The 17632-nt window shown below is 33.8% G+C and overlaps 1 protein-coding gene across 1 annotated transcript; it reads left to right on the plus strand.

Annotated features, from left to right (window-relative positions):
* Positions 1-93: 93 nt before the first annotated feature.
* Positions 94-8385, plus strand: LOC106080141 (D(2) dopamine receptor-like). The gene is made up of 4 exons (XM_013241462.2): positions 94-342; positions 775-1069; positions 2582-2708; positions 7249-8385. Exons 1-4 carry the CDS (start codon positions 319-321, stop codon positions 8189-8191), a joined length of 1389 nt encoding a protein of 462 aa, XP_013096916.2. The 5' UTR covers positions 94-318; the 3' UTR covers positions 8192-8385.
* The last annotated feature ends 9247 nt before the right edge of the window (positions 8386-17632 follow it).

Genomic DNA, 17632 nt, shown 5'->3' on the forward strand with positions numbered 1-17632 from the left:
AGAACATAAAATACTGCCTATAAATCATTTGTGTTCCGTGATTAACCAAACGTCAAACTATTTATAAATTGCCTTAAAACAGTCATTCGAGGAAGGAAATGAATGTATTATTGAAGTGTTTTATCAGATTCAAACAGATTAAAACAGTATCAAGTTATTTTATTTATTTATAAGCTTAATTTTTCCTGATCAACCGAACTTCTGCTCCTAATCTTTGGACTGAATACAAACTATCAAACGAAACATGCTCAGAACAGCTCGGAAACCGAAATCAAAAAGTTTTGAAAAGCACAAGGAAAGTTTCTGTGAATTGTTTGCATGGTGATAACACAAGTACACAAAGTAAGTTAAATAGCATTGGTCTGTTACTCATTCTTCTTTCACTTTCTGTCCTTATATCACGTTCTATCTATCTATCTATCTATCTATCTATCTATCTATCAATCTATCAATCTATCTATCAATCTATCTATCAATCTATCTATCTATCTATCGATTCATCCATCCATCCATCCATCCATCCATCCATCTATTTATCTATTTATCTATCTATCTATCTATCTATCTATCTATCTATCTATCTATCTATCTATCTATCTATCTATCTATCTATCTATCTATCATCTATCTATCTATCTATCTATCTATCTATCTATCTATCTATCTATCCAACGTTAAAATCGTTTATAATAAGGACATTATACCTTCAGATAATATGTATTATTTAATCCAATTTTGCTATTTACATTCTTTTTTGTAAATCGTAATTTACAGCTAAATTTAGTGTTTACAATGAATGGTGAAATTATCGACAATTTCAAAATAGAAACATCAAACAGAAACTATTCAACTGAAGAGATCAAAGAATACCTGTCAGCTCTACAACATGAGTCTACTCTAGCTTTTATACCAGCTCTGATCTACCTGTCTCTTCTCATTGTCGTGGGCAGTATAGGTAACTGTCTGGTTCTTATCGTCTATTTGTCAAAGATGGCGATTACACCTCTGAGAATATTCATCATAAGCATGGCCATATTTGATTTACCTACAACTATTTTAGTTATACCTGGTAAGTAACTTAACTGGCTAGGCAATTATTTACACTTATTTGTAATAAAAAGCGATATACCTGATGACATCAAACCTTTTTCTTAACTCTTTCTCTCCTAACTGACGATACCAACGTTGATTCCACCAGAATGTGGTAAATAATTACGGAGAGAAAGAGTTAAGTATACTTCCAAAACTTTTTGGGCTAGCTATACAACACCCTTATTAAACATCGAAAGCATAAACAGATTATTTACAAATATCGCTTCCTTATACAGTAGACGGGAGATGCATTGGCTGAGCGGTAAAGCGATTGGCTTCCGAACGGGAGTTCCGGGTTCGAATCCAGATGAAGACGGTTTTTTTTTATTTCGGGATCTTTGGGTGCCTCTGAGTCCACCCAGCCTTAATTGGTACCTGATATTAGTTGGGGAAAAGTAAAGGCGGTTGGTCGTTGTTCTGGCAAAATGACACCCTCGTTAACCGTAGGTCACAGAAAAGGTGACCTTTATATCATCTGCCCTGTAGACCACTTGGTCTGAAAGGAGAACTCTACTTTATACAGTTGACGTGAGATGAAATAAATCGGAATGAACCTTCAACTAGTTGTGTTCGAACACCATAGAATGGAACTAGTAGTGATCCATTTCTTTCTAGTTTATCATGTTCCTTTATACGTGTCTCACTCTTGCTCTTTGTTTTGTTCCCAATCCGGAACAGCTTTTTTTCTAAATGGAATAATTGAGTTGTTGTAAGTTTAACTCAAAACTTGACGTTAAAGAGACGTTTTCATGAATTCATTTTCAAGAATTGCTATTTTCAAACATAACATGCAATAATTGAAGATGAAATAGGCCGGAAAACGATTCGCTGCTTATTAAAGGGGGGTGGGGGTGGGGTCGAGTTCGAATCCCGTGTTGTATTTGCTTTGTGCCTAAAGGCAGCACGGAAACCTTATCCCTGTTACCCTCTCCCCCCCCCCCCACGAGATTGCACCAGAGCGCACTAAGCATGCTATTGAAGATTTTCAAGTTGAAATAAACAATGTCAAGGTCGCTAAAATGAAGTTCACCAAAAAGAGAGCTATTTATAGTTATTCCGACATCTATGAAAATCTCCACATATAAAAAAAAACAAAAAAAAAACAACTATTTCTTGGAAGTTCCTATCTGTTACAATGTATTGTTTGTGTTTGAAATGTCACTACGATTGTTATCCCTCAGATTTCGGCTACGTTTTCAGTTACATAGTAAATACTAAAGATCTTTTATAATTAGCTTTGTTACAGTGATACTAGAATTAGAAATGTGGTCGATTTTTTAACATTTCGAAATGGCAGGGAACGATCAAAATCCAAAGAAAAAAATGTCTACAAAAAAAAATGTCTACAAAAAAGAAATTCCATCTGTTATAAAAAGATTTAGTTAAAAGTGAGTCAAGAAGAATTCTAATAAAATAAAATGCATTAAAAATGTTAATTGTCAGTTTTTTTTTGTCCTCGATCTCCAATGAAATCAACGTTCACTTTCAGGTGAGATGTATGACATGTTACACGTGTGGGACTTTGACGAGCCTCTTTTCTGTAAAGTTAGACGATATTTGAATGCAGCCATCGTGTTGTCGTCTGTCTTTGCCTTGGTGGCTATAGCCTCTACAAGGTTAGTTTTGAGCTTCAGCAAACTCTCCAGCCAGTACGTGATGCTGTGCCAGGTTCTGTTGGGTTGAAGATCTACATAGATAATCCAACCAACAATCTACCTAGATAATCAAACCAATCATCTACCTAGATAATCAAACCAATCATGTACATAGATAATCAAACCAACCATCTACCTAGATAATCCAACCAATCATCTACCTAGATAATCAAACCAATCATCTACATAGAAAATCCAACCAACCATCTACCTAGATAATCCAACCAACTATCTACCTAGATAATCCAACCAACCATCTACATAGATAATCAAACCAATCATCTACCTAGATAATCAAACCAGTCATCTACCTAGATAATCAAACCAATCATCTACATAGATAATCCAACCAATCATCTACATAGATAATCCAACCAACCATCTACCTTGATAATCAAACCAATCATCTACATAGATAATCCAACCAATCATCTACCTAGATAATTAAACCAATCATCTACATAGATAATCCAACCAATCATCTACCTAGATAATCAAACCAATCATCTACATAGATAATCAAACCAATCATCTACCTAGATAATCAAACCAATCATCTACATAGATAATCAAACCAATCATCTACATAGATAATCCAACCAATCATCTACATAGATAATCCAACCAACCATCTACCTTGATAATCAAACCAATCATCTACATAGATAATCCAACCAATCATCTACCTAGATAATTAAACCAATCATCTACATAGATAATCCAACCAATCATCTACCTAGATAATCAAACCAATCATCTACATAGATAATCAAACCAATCATCTACCTAGATAATCAAACCAATCATCTACCTAGATAATCAAACCAATCATGTACATAGATAATCAAACCAACCATCTACCTAGATAATCCAACCAATCATCTACCTAGATAATCAAACCAATCATCTACATAGATAATCCAACCAACCATCTACCTAGATAATCCAACCAACTATCTACCTAGATAATCCAACCAACCATCTACATAGATAATCAAACCAATCATCTACCTAGATAATCAAACCAGTCATCTACCTAGATAATCAAACCAATCATCTACATAGATAATCCAACCAATCATCTACATAGATAATCCAACCAACCATCTACCTTGATAATCAAACCAATCATCTACATAGATAATCCAACCAATCATCTACCTAGATAATTAAACCAATCATCTACATAGATAATCCAACCAATCATCTACCTAGATAATCAAACCAATCATCTACCTAGATAATCAAACCAATCATCTACATAGATAATCCAACCAACCATCTACATGTATAATCAAACCAACCGTTACCATCTACATAGATAATCAAACCAACCATCTACCTAGATAATCAAACCAACCATCTACATGTATAATCAAACCAACCATCTACATGTATAATCAAACCAACCATCTACATAGATAATCAAACCAACCATCTACATAGATAATCAAACCAATCATCTACATAGATAATCAAACCAATCATCTACATAGATAATCAAACCAATCATCTACATAGATAATCAAACCAATCATCTACATAGATAATCAAACCAATCATCTACCTAGATAATCAAACCAATCATGTACATAGATAATCAAACCAACCATCTAGAGAGATAATCCAACCAATCATCTACATAGATAATCAAACCAACCATCTACCTAGATAATCCAACCAATCATCTACCTAGATAATCAAACCAATCATCTACATAGATAATCAAACCAACCATCTACCTAGATAATCAAACCAACCATCTACATGTATAATCAAACCAACCATCTACATAGATAATCAAACCAACCATCTACCTAGATAATCAAACCAACCATCTACATGTATAATCAAACCAACCATCTACATAGATAATCAAACAGACCATCTACCTAGATAATCAAACCAACCATTTACATGTATAATCAAACCAACCATCTACATGTATAATCAAACCAACCATCTACTTAGATAATCAAACCAATCATCTACATAGATAATCCAACCAATCATCTACATAGATAATCCAACCAACCATCTACCTTGATAATCAAACCAATCATCTACCTAGATTATCAAATTAATCATCTACCTAAATAATCAAACCAATCATCTACCTAGATAATCCAACCAACCATCTACATAGATGATCAAACCAATCATCAACCTAGATAATCCAACCAATCATCTACCTAGATAATCCAACCAATCATCTACCTAGATAATCCAACCAATCATCTACCTAGATAATCCAACCAATCATCTACATAGATAATCCAACCAACCATCTACATAGATAATCCAACCAACTATCTACCTAGATAATCCAACCAATCATCAACCTAGATAATCCAACCAACCATCTACATAGATAATCTAACCAATCATCTACCTAGATAATCAAACCAATCATCTACATAGATAATCAAACCAACCATCTACCTAGATAATCTAACCAATCATCTACCTAGATAATCAAACCAATCATCTACCTAGATAATCCAACCAATCATCTACCTAGATAATCAAACCAATCATCTACCTAGATAATCAAACCAATCATCTACCTAGATAATCAAACCAATCATCTACCTAGATAATCCAACCAACTATCTACCTAGATAATCCAACCAATCATCTACCTAGATAATCAAACCAATCATCTACCTAGATAATCAAACCAACCATCTACCTAGATAATCCAACCAATCATCTACCTAGATAATCCAACCAATCATCTACTTAGATAATCCAACCAACCATCTACCTAGATAATCCAACCAATCATCTACCTAGATAATCAAACCAATCATCTACCTAGATAATCCAACCAATCATCTACCTAGATAATGCAACCAACAATCTACCTAGATAATCCAACCAATCATCTACCTAGATAATCCAACCAATCATCTACCTAGATAATCCAACCAATCATCTACCTAGATAATCAAACCAATCATCTACCTAGATAATCCAACCAATCATCTACCTAGATAATCCAACCAATCATCTACCTAGATAATCCAACCAATCATCTACCTAGATTTATCAACCAATCATCTACCTTGATAATCAAACCAACAATCTACCTAGATAATCAAACCTATCATCTACCTAGATAATCAAACCAATCATCTACCTAGATAATCAAACCAATCATCTACCTAGATAATCAAACCAATCATGTGCATAGATAATCCAACCAATCATCTACCTAGATAATCAAACCAATCATCTACCTAGATAATCAAACCAATCATCTACCTAGATAATCAAACCAATCATCTACATAGATAATCCAACCAATCATCTACCTAGATAATCCAACCAACCATCTACCTAGATAATCCAACCAATCATCTACCTAGATAATCAAACCAATCATGTGCATAGATAATCCAACCAATCATCTACCTAGATAATCAAACCAATCATCTACCTAGATAATCAAACCAATCATCTACCTAGATAATCAAACCAATCATCTACCTAGATAATCAAACCAATCATCCACATAGATAATCCAACCAATCATCTACCTAGATAATCCAACCAACCATCTACCTAGATAATCCAACCAATCATCTACCTAGATAATCCAACCAACCATCTACCTAGATAATCCAACCAACCATCTACCTAGATAATCAAACCAATCATGTGCATAGATAATCCAACCAATCATCTACCTAGATAATCAAACCAATCATCTACCTAGATAATCAAACCAATCATCTACCTAGATAATCAAACCAATCATCTACATAGATAATCCAACCAATCATCTACCTAGATAATCCAACCAACCATCTACCTAGATAATCCAACCAATCATCTACCTAGATAACTAAACCAACCATCTACCTAGATAATCAAACCAATCATCTACCTGGATAATCCAACCAATCATCTACCTAGATAATCAAACCAATCATCTACATAGATAATCAAACCAATCATCTACCTAGATAATCAAACCAATCATCTACCTAGATAATCCAACCAACCATCTACATAGATAATCCAACCAACCATCTACATGTATAATCAAACCAACCATCTACATAGATAATCAAATCAACCATCTACATAGATAATCAAACCAACCATCTACCTAGATAATTAAACCAACCATCTACATGTATAATCAAACCTCATCTACATGTATAATCAAACCAACCATCTACATAGATAATCTACATAGATAATCAAACCAATCATCTACATAGATAATCAAACCAATCATCTACATAGATAATCAAACCAATCATCTACATAGATAATCAAACCAATCATCTACCTAGATAATCAAACCAATCATCTACATAGATAATCAAACCAACCATCTACATGTATAAACAAACCAACCATCTACCTATATAATCCAACAAATCAACTAACTAAATAATCCAACCAGCCTAATCTTAATATTGATATTTATGTTGATGACAAAAGTAGCTAAGAAAAACTTTTATTTTCTTATGTATCTTCCAATAAGGCACAGGATGGTTTGTGATCCACTGCGACATCAATGGACCGTCAAGCAAGCGAAGGTAGCCAGTTGTATATTAGCGACTGCTGCTTTCATCCTCACGATACCTTATGGAATAATTCACGGGACACAGACAATCAAAACCCCAAACCCTCAAATCTCCGGTCACTTCTGCGAGGTGGATGACTTGTACGTCTTAACGATATGGCCGAATGTCAACTCTGCGTTTTTTATTCTTGTGTTTATTATCTGTAGTTTGACCATGAGTGTGTTTTACGTGTGCATCGGACGTCAAACTTGGCAGCAAGGGAACAAGCAAAGGAGAGGTTTCAATGCTAAAAGTTATAACTCAACGACAAACCCAAGTGAATCTTTTATATCGACCACAGTTCGTGAAAGAAAAGAAATGAAATGTAGATTTGAAGAGAAAAATAAAATTTCGTACTTAATTTCTCCACACATTAGAGATGAACCTTCGATGACGGAGTCTGTTGATATTTCTCAAATGGTCCAACAAATTGGACAATCAGAAGTCAGTCTGGCATTGTCTCATTCTATTACACCGAATGCACGTCACAATAAAGAAAGCGAGATCTCAGTTAGTGGTATTGATATCATGTCAGACAGCAATGCAACCCTCAGAAAACAACTGCACCTGTCAAAGTCAAAGAGAAGAGACCGAAATTCTACATTTGGGAAGACTTCCAGGATGATGTTCACTATTAGTCTTTTGTTCGTATTGGGTTTTGTTCCATTTCTTGCTTTGAACTTCTTCAAGACAGCTGCTCCAGAGAGTCATGCCGCCTTGTCTGGTGTCTCTCTTTCATTCTATCATCTTTTTCTCAGATTATATCTGATCAACTCTGCCATCAATCCTATTGTGTACAGTTTGTTAGATAGAAGATTCAGAAGAAAGTGTATACACTTGATTGGATGTTGGTCTCAATAAAACAATTAAAAGTTGATCCAATTTACATACCATTAATTAAAAACTGTTATGGATTATTGTTGTAGACGGTTGTTAACTTGAAGCACCAGAATGTTGGTAGACAACTTCACCGCTGTAGGCGTAGTGTATCTTAATTTATACAACTTAAAATAACTTGAATAACTTATTAGTGAATAAACTGAAATGAACTTTTATTTTATTGTATTACAACATAAACAAATTTAACAAGAGATGAAATGAAATGTAGTAGACTTGAGTAATATTAGGACCTGCTAACCACTGTCATAGAACACAAACTAAAACAACACGACCATATCACAAGGTTCTCGGGGCTCTCAGAGACCTTCCTTCAGGGAAAAGTATCAGGAAAAAGAAGGAGAGGAGGAAGTCAACATAAAAGAATGAATAGGCCTGCCATTGAAAGATCTGTGCATACTTTCAGTGTTCAACTCTGTCAATGCTTGAACGATATTTACAAATGTTGAAGAGATCTCATTTTCACAGTGCGACGGAAATGTCACCCACTAGATATTTTACATTAACTCATCTTGAGAGCTTTGCAAGAAGACTAAATTTAGATTTTACTGCTTTTTAAAAACTTTGAATATCGATCTATAAATATTCAAAAGATATATACACTTGACTTCTTCTATGGAAAGTTGACAGACCTCAACTTACGAATGACCAAGACTGATATTTTTACTTTGTTTTTTTTTTTTCATAGTAGAAAGGTGGCTTTGCAGACAAGAGGTAATTTTTTTGATTGTCATTAGACAAAACTAGATAATATAAAGAATGTATCGGCGGCAGAAATCTTAGAGATATCGACGAAACCAAATAATGCAAAGTAGGTTTCATACAATTGAAAAGAGACCAACGAAATTTTGATTCAAATCATTTTAAAACACATAATGACCAGCCTTTAAAATTAGTTTTGAGAATACGTTTTACACTTTGTTTGGATCAAATAGCGTCTTTCCATGCTTTCCATCAACACCATCAACATTAACATGAACAATTAGATGACTGTACTTAACATGAACAATTAGATGACTGTACTTAACATGAACAATTAGATGACTGTACTTAACATGAACAATTAGATGACTGTACTTAACATGAACAATTAGATGACTGTACTTAACATGAACAATTAGATGACTGTACTTAACATGAACAATTAGATGACTGTACTTAACATGAACAATTAGATGACTGTACTTAACATGTACAATTAGATGACTGTACTTAACATGAACAATTAGATGACTGTACTTAACATGAACAATTAGATGACTGTACTTAACATGAACAATTAGATGACTGTACTTAACATGAACAATTAGATGACTGTACTTAACATGAACAATTAGAATCCAAACTTGACTGAATACTACAAAGTCGTAACTTGCCTTTAAACTAATAGTAAATAAAATAAATGAGAAGATAAGATAAGATAAGATAATTTTATTGATCCAATCAAATGGAAATTCAGTTTAACTACATTTGACAACCTCAGCGTAACTACTTTACAAAAACAATATGGATGAAAAATTAGAACAACATTCACTCACAAAACGCATACACATTCCAACCAGCGCTCTCATCCAAATCACAAAAAAGATGATACCTATTATAAGCTATCCCGACAAGATCAACGTCTAATCTTTCGACTCAGGACCGGACACAACAGAATGAGACAACCAACATATGTACCGGAAGTTAAAAACTGGAACCAGTGAAATCTGCCCATGAAGAGTGTCACCAGAGAATGCTGACCATGTCCTCCAAAACTGCTCTCTGTACCAAGAGGCCCATACAAGACACTGTCCCCAAAACACCCCAATAGAAAGAAAACTATATAAAGAGCTCCCTGATGTGGATGAGTTCTTGTTTGCTTTTACTGTTGTAGAAATTACCGACTTTAATTATTAAATAAGAATAAAATAAGTGAGTTAAACCCCAGAACCAAACAAGAAAATCTTACAAAGATATACTTAATAAAGATAAACTGTCCTTATTTACTGTGGGATGATTGTCATAGCCACTAAAATTGATGTTTACTTTAAACTAGCAGTCATTCAATAACAATGCTTCTTTACTAAAAACAAGCACCGTCCAGACTATTGTAACTGATTGGACTGAAATGAAGTCATCACTGAGAAGACGTCAGCAACATTTTTACCTGGAAGGTATTGGAAGAGATTTTCAGGGACCGTTATTCTCAGCGCCTGAAAGCAACATTTTTACAAAACTAAGATTAACTTACTGTTTCAGTCTGATTTGAATCTTTCACACCTTTTTTTCCCTCTCACTTTCCATTCTCGAATAACAAGTGGAAATTTCGCGGAATTACTCACTGTCGATGACAACACGTGATTTCACGTGAATCAATAAAAAGTAATAACTTAGTTAACCAATTAGTGGTAATTAATTTGTTTTGTTGTATATATGCAATATTTGAACGGTGCTGTCTCCCCTTCCCCCTTCATTCAATAGAAGAATTAAAAAAAAAATTAAAATAATCCTTTTTTTTTACAAAGCTTATATTAACTATGGGTTCCCGGTCATTTCATCCCCGGTCATTTCATCCTTGGTCATTTCATCTTTGGTCATTTCATCCTTGGTCATTTCATCCCCGGTCACTTCATCCCCTGTCAATTCATCCCATGGTCACTTCAACCCCCTGGTCATTTCATCCCCTGGTCATTTTATCCTCTAATCCATCAAATAATAATTGTAAAATATATTAACAATATTTCATATTTTTATTTTTTATTTACATGACAAAAAGTATTAACATTAATAAATAAGAATAGAATAAAATGTCGTTAAATATATAAATATATACTAGCCTGACATTACCCGCGGCCTGCGAGTCTAGGTTTGTGTTTACTAATCTAGTGGATTGGATTTAAATGTATGTTAAACGTAGCTAATTATCCTTTCAAGCTTTTTCTCTTTCGCTACGAAAATAAAATAAGTTTTGCAAAAAGGGGTTTACCCGGAGCCGATACATACATATCTATTAAAAACGAAAAGAGCGATAGCTTTGTTAAATGAATGGAATTATAAAGTGAACAATTAAACGAAATAAATTTTAGTACGCGATTCATGAATGAATATAGATCTAGGCCTATCTCAACTCGGCTTCGCAGCTTTCGTAAACGAATGTAGCTTTAGAAAACCAAATTTGAATGTTTATTTGATCAAAATATGAAATGAATGGACTTTAATTAGTATGTTTATGTGTTAAAGTATAAAACTATCTGTGCGAAGAGAAGTTTTATCATCTTAGAGTTCAATTAGAGTTTTAGATCTAGGGATGGGATTATAAAGTAAACAATTAAACGAATTAATTTTAGTACGCGATTCATTACGGTATTGTCTAATGAAAGAATGTTCGTCAGGAAATCTGTAGTCACAGATATTAGGAACTAATTTATGTAAAAAATGCTTTTGAAACACAAAATTGAAGGTTAATTTTATTATATGATGAAATCAATGGATCTTCTTTTGTATTTTCATGTGTCAAAGTAAAAAACTATCTGCGCAAAGTGTATTTCTTAAAATTAGATCTAGGTCTAAATCCTTTCGATCTTTTCTCATGTCAACATTGTAGACATGGCCTAGATCCATAAAATACTATAGCTGTAATAGAGTCGGACAACTTTATTTTTTTAGGGTCTTAAGTTTGTTTTAGGGTTACAATACATGCACTAAGGTCTAAGTTGGTACCCAAGAAACATTCCTGCCAAGTTTTATCAAGTTTGGTCAAGCGGTTTTGATGTCTATAAGTAACATACATACACCTCACATTCTACTTTATAGTATAGAAGATATAAAACATCTAAAGATATAGAACTAATGTAAAAATTGTTTTTGCGTGTTAATTGAAATCAATAAGATAGGCTTTAACTAATAGGTACAGAAGACAATTCATTGATTCTTATTGCTGTACATTATTTGTAATTTCTAGGCCGGTGTTGCGTATTTCTTGCAGTCAGCGTTTATTACAATAAATCAAACGTTCTATTAGGGTTTGAAATGACACGCTCCTATTTCAGAAAGAACGATTGACAAATAAAGTGACAGATGACCTTCAGGAGATAAGTTATCAGCGGCAAGATCATAAGTAGTCTAATCGATCTCATCTCTCAATAGATTTTCACAACTTCCACCACACCTTGGACTTTGATGATACATTATGAGTGCAGAGCGGCCTGATCATAATTAATCAAATCGTACATCTAACTCTCAAAAGATTTTTCCTACTTCCACCACATCTTGGCCTTTGATCATTTCATCACGCAATATGCTCAAGATAATATTGACATCCCTACAACAAACAGAAACAATAAAACTTAAATTCAAACTCCGCATTACAATATGTTATTTTATTTACATATATTATTTCATTTCTCCACAAGTATGAAGAGAGTAGGGAAAACACTTTATACACTATAATAACATGTCAGAAATATCAAAAGTATTCTAAATAATTATATTTATATCTTAGATGATATGAGGGCTTAAAGGCAAAGTTTTAACAGCACAATTACACAATGACTTAGAAAAAAATATTTAATTGGGGATGGAATGACCAGGGGATGTAGTGACCGGGGATGAAGTGACCAAGGATGAAATGACCGGGGATGAAGTGACCGGGGATGACATGACCGGTCACCCAACTATGATATCAACTAACTCTGTCTGGTAAAAGGTTTGTACACTTTGTTTTTCCCACACAAATTCTCGAAAATCTCAAATTTTACACAATTATTTTATTTTTCATGCCAACACAAGAATCAAAAAAAAAATAATATGAAATAATCAGTTAATTAACAATTGGTAATTAATCATTATGTTTGATATGTCGAACAAGGGGAAGAAATTTTACTTGACTGATAATATGGTATAAAATGAATTAGTCCCCTTTATTGTTTGTAGAAAGGAAAATGTATAAATAATAAATAACTATAAAATCTATCATCACAAGCAGCTCACTGTCGCAGCGGTTACCGTATTGCTTAAAGAGGTTGAGGAAGTCACAGCACTGGAGTTCGAATTCAAGTCGCTCACTTATATTTATAGAGATACTTTACAAAAGCGACGACCCAGTTTTATACCTCCTCACCTTTCCCTCCCCATGCCCCTTTGTTAACTGGTCCAGACAATTGGGAGGATCATAGCGTAGTTAGAATGCTAAAAGCTAAACAAAAACAATTCGTAAAAAAAAATATATATATAATCGCATAGATTTATTATAGATAGTCCAGAGTTATTACAAATGGAAGTACATGAGTGAAACAAGTACATTTGATATAAGCTTTGTTTTCCAAAATATAAAGTAAAACAATGCCAACAAATTAACCCAAACTATAGTGTATTTACTGCTCCATCTGGTCAACTTTTTAATATCAAGAAATGGATGAATACACCAATACAAGTTGGACTCAATAACCTCTCATCTCCTACCGGCAAAGTACTTCGGCATTACAGTAGTTTGAGTTAATAGATGAGGCACTGTGTTGTGTATTATATTTATGTTTAACGTATAGTTGTTGTTTTTTTGTAGCAACGGCAAAAGTGTTTTTATCATCGTACCGAGAAAAAAACAAAACAAACACAACTGCCAATCATTGAATCGGAAGCTTTAAAGCCATTATAGATATAGTAAAAAACAACATTTACGGACTTTGAAGTGTGGGTAATACAATAGCTGTAGTAGATCATAGATACATAAGCTAATTTTGCTAGGCTGGTATGGAGCTTTCAAAAAGGGATATTCAAATACATGACATTAGATCTACATTTGTCATTACCTTGAAATTGCCTTCAAGTGAAGTATTAATTAATTGATATTCACTTAGCCGCGCAATCTTTACAGTGAAGCAGGAACAACGATACATGTAATTGTATGCCTATTGTCATCTTTGATAATGTCTGAATTATTAATAATATTTAAAACTGTTTTTAATATCTTATTACATGTACATTATTACTATTTTTAAATAAGCGTAATTTTTTTAAAGACATAGACAAAGCAAGACTTTATTGTGATAAGACTCAAATTGCTCATAAAACTGACATGGTTGGACAATAGGCATTTACATTGCAGTGTACACTTGGTAAAATGAAATATAATGAGTTAAAGTTATAACATATTCTTGGGCACACAAAATATAACTATAATAATAAAATTCAACTTTTACATTTCAACTAATGAAATAAACTATATTAATAAAAGCAATCTATTTATAAATATATAAGCGTAATTAAACGCGTCCATAAATTAGCTGTTTTTTTACCCCTAGACAAAACAGCAATTGCGCCAAAAAGGAAAAAATTTTTTAGTTTAGAAGTACAACAACATTTATAAAGTAATATAGCGTAATAAATTTTGTAAAATATATAAATTTTATATTTTTAAAAAATGTAATTATTCCTATTTTAAAAAAAAAAAAAAAAAAATTTAAACGTAAATACAATTCTGTGTTTAATAACTAAAATTATATATTAAAAACAATACAAAACGTTAAAAAATATAAAGGTCAAAACATTTTTAATAAATTGTGCTTGTTTCCCTCGAAAATAACGTATTTTTTCTTGTTGTCTCCCTTACCATATGTTTCAAGAATTAAAAATCACCTCTACTATAATCAATATAAATACCACTATTTAATTCAGTGTTTTACAAATAGTACTGTTTCTTATATAAATTATAGATGGTGTTTTCGAATCTGATCTATAAAGGAGTAAGGTATTTTCACCTGTCCACATAGTCCTAGCTGCAATCTACATATTCTGCCGAATCCCAGTCACTTCATCACCGGCCACTTCACGTTAACCTTTGGCACTGATCATTTCCTACTCTGAGCTTTTTATCCAACGCAATAATATTTCACATCTTTATTTTAATTTACATAACAAACTGTGTGACACATTAAACTAGATGTAATGTGGAAATTGTTATAGTACATTAGTGTAATTAATTTCGGGATCTTTGAGCGCCTCTGAGTCCGCCCAACTCTAATGGGTACCTGACATTAGTTGAAGAAAAGTAAAAGGCGGTTGGTCGTTGTACTGGCCACATGACACCCTCGTTCATTAACCGAAGGGGAACAGAAATTTATGACCTTTACATCATCTGCCCTATAGACCACAAGGTCTGAAAGGGGAACTTTACTTAACTTTACTACGCTAATGTAAATTAGTAAGTAGGCTAATGATCGTATGTACTGAAGACGATCCACTGATTCGTATTGCTGTACAATCTTTCAAAAGATTTCCACTACTTTCCCTTCACCTAAGCATTTGATGAGAACGTCCTCCGTAAGATACTGGGATTAGTAGCGAGGCCAAAGACCAAGCACATCAGGGAAACTCCGCCATATTCCTTTTCTGTACCACATCAGCCGTGGAAATGTTCGACAAAAACGATATAGCTCCTCCTTCGTGATCGACGATGAGCACATTTCTTATTTCCTATGGACACGAAGGTGACTGTAAAGTCCAATCTTCGCTTTAAAAAGCCGGCCGCATACGTGGCATGGGTGGGTTTGCTCAGTTGCAGATAGGCCTGCTTCTTCTCTCAGCTTTTTGTTGGTTCGGCGCTCTTTCACCCTGGCCACTCTTCTTGCCTCAAATCTTGAGACTCCGAGACACAGCTTCACGCCATGAGGAGCGATCTGGGCCGCCTACGTGTAGGTTTATGGCTATGGCTGCCAGTGTATCCACTCCTGCCACTTCGCCACCTGCCTATCGCCGCAGGGCTGAATGATTGATGAACATGGGAGAGGAGGATGTGGCTTGCGCGATGAAAATTTATTAAAGTGAGGGAGTGTGTTGATATAGTTACTTGCTTGTTGGGGCTTTCTTCCATCCCCGACAGTGCAATGGACAATGCAATGGACTCGCTCCTTAGGCATCTCAAAGGAGGTTCTTTTTTGCTTCCCTATTGGCTTAATCGTCTACTTTAACGACCCTATTCACCCAACAAATTTTCCGCTTTACTATCGACCACGATATTGTCAGGGTTCCTTTCTTGCTTTGTTTTGTCTTGTCTTGGCTCATTAGGCTCGTCACTTCATTTCTTACAATTATTTATCATTAATAAACAACTCCATGAATAACAATATTACTTTCCATGAAATAACAATGGTACTTTAATACTTTAATGATATCCAAAGGAGCAAAAATAATGACATCAACAGATATTTAATACACAAACACACCAGTCCAGGATGACAGAAACAACCGACTACCAATTTCACTCGATCCTACAAGGAAACACTCACATTCAAAACCATCACGTGTAGACTGGTCACATTCATGCCTGGGCGGGGGGGGGGGGGGGGGATAAACAAAGGGATGTAACTCTTGCATACTTAAATAGTAACAAAGAAATAACACATTCACTCTCACCATACCTGCCCCTGACAGATATATAAAGTAATATTATTTGCAGACGACTTCATAATGCATTGAACAATAAAAACAACTCAAAATGCATACATTTTACAAAGATGAATTACAGAAATGGGAATCAAATTGCAGCATGCCTCTACACCCAGAAAATTGTCAGAAAGAATAACAATAAAAAAAACTAAAAAAACATAAATACCATTCATCTCATTCTTGGTAAATAGTTACACTGACGAAAAACTAATACATACATAAATAAGAAATTAAAAACTATCATGCAATCCCTATATTGATTGAATTATTAAAAAAATCAAGGGATTAGGGTTTATTAAAATAAATTTCTATTAATCAAATGAGAACATAAAACTAAAATGTTATTTAACCTTGGCTAAGCCAATAATAGAATGTGCATCCTCTGTTCGGACCACTCAACTCAAGAAAACATTACGATAATAGAACAGACACAAAATAGAGCAGTGAGATTAATTACAAATGAATATTTACATTTGACTACAGTAACACCTTTAGTAAAATCATTACATTTAGAAAGCCTTCAGGATAGAAGACTCAAAAGTAAAGTAGCAATTATACATAAAACACTGAACCATAATCTTCAAATACAAAACAAAATCTAATAAAATACTCAGAAAGATAGAAAGATAAAGGCACATTCCTTGTGCCATGTGCTAGGACAAATTTGTACAAATCCTTTTTCTTCCCTAGTACTATTAGAGCAGGGAATGGATTGCCTGAATCAGCCAGAAAAAAACAATGACTTGGCAGAATTTAAGTTATTAATTAATATGCCTGACTAGATTGACCTAGGGACATGCGTAGGACGTAATCATCTTATTTGAACTAACGTCTGTATTTTATAAGATACGTTTCTACTAATTGACAAATATCAGTGTTTCCCAAACATTATACTTTACGGAACACTTCGCACATACTGAGGATTTAGCGGAACACTTCGCTCATTTCTTAGAGAGATTATTTCACGTGGTTGTCGACTAG

This window comes from Biomphalaria glabrata, chromosome 9 (genome assembly GCF_947242115.1).
Source record: "Biomphalaria glabrata chromosome 9, xgBioGlab47.1, whole genome shotgun sequence".
Taxonomy (NCBI): Eukaryota; Metazoa; Mollusca; class Gastropoda; family Planorbidae; genus Biomphalaria; species Biomphalaria glabrata.

Excerpts from the sequence above, each read along its gene's own strand:
- LOC106080141 (XM_013241462.2), top strand. The coding sequence starts at position 319 with ATGGTGATAACACAAGTACACAAA. Across the intron at positions 1,070-2,581 it reads AACTATTTTAGTTATACCTG|GTGAGATGTATGACATGTTA; the intron begins GTAAGTAACTTA and ends GTTCACTTTCAG. Across the intron at positions 2,709-7,248 it reads GTGGCTATAGCCTCTACAAG|GCACAGGATGGTTTGTGATC; the intron begins GTTAGTTTTGAG and ends TCTTCCAATAAG.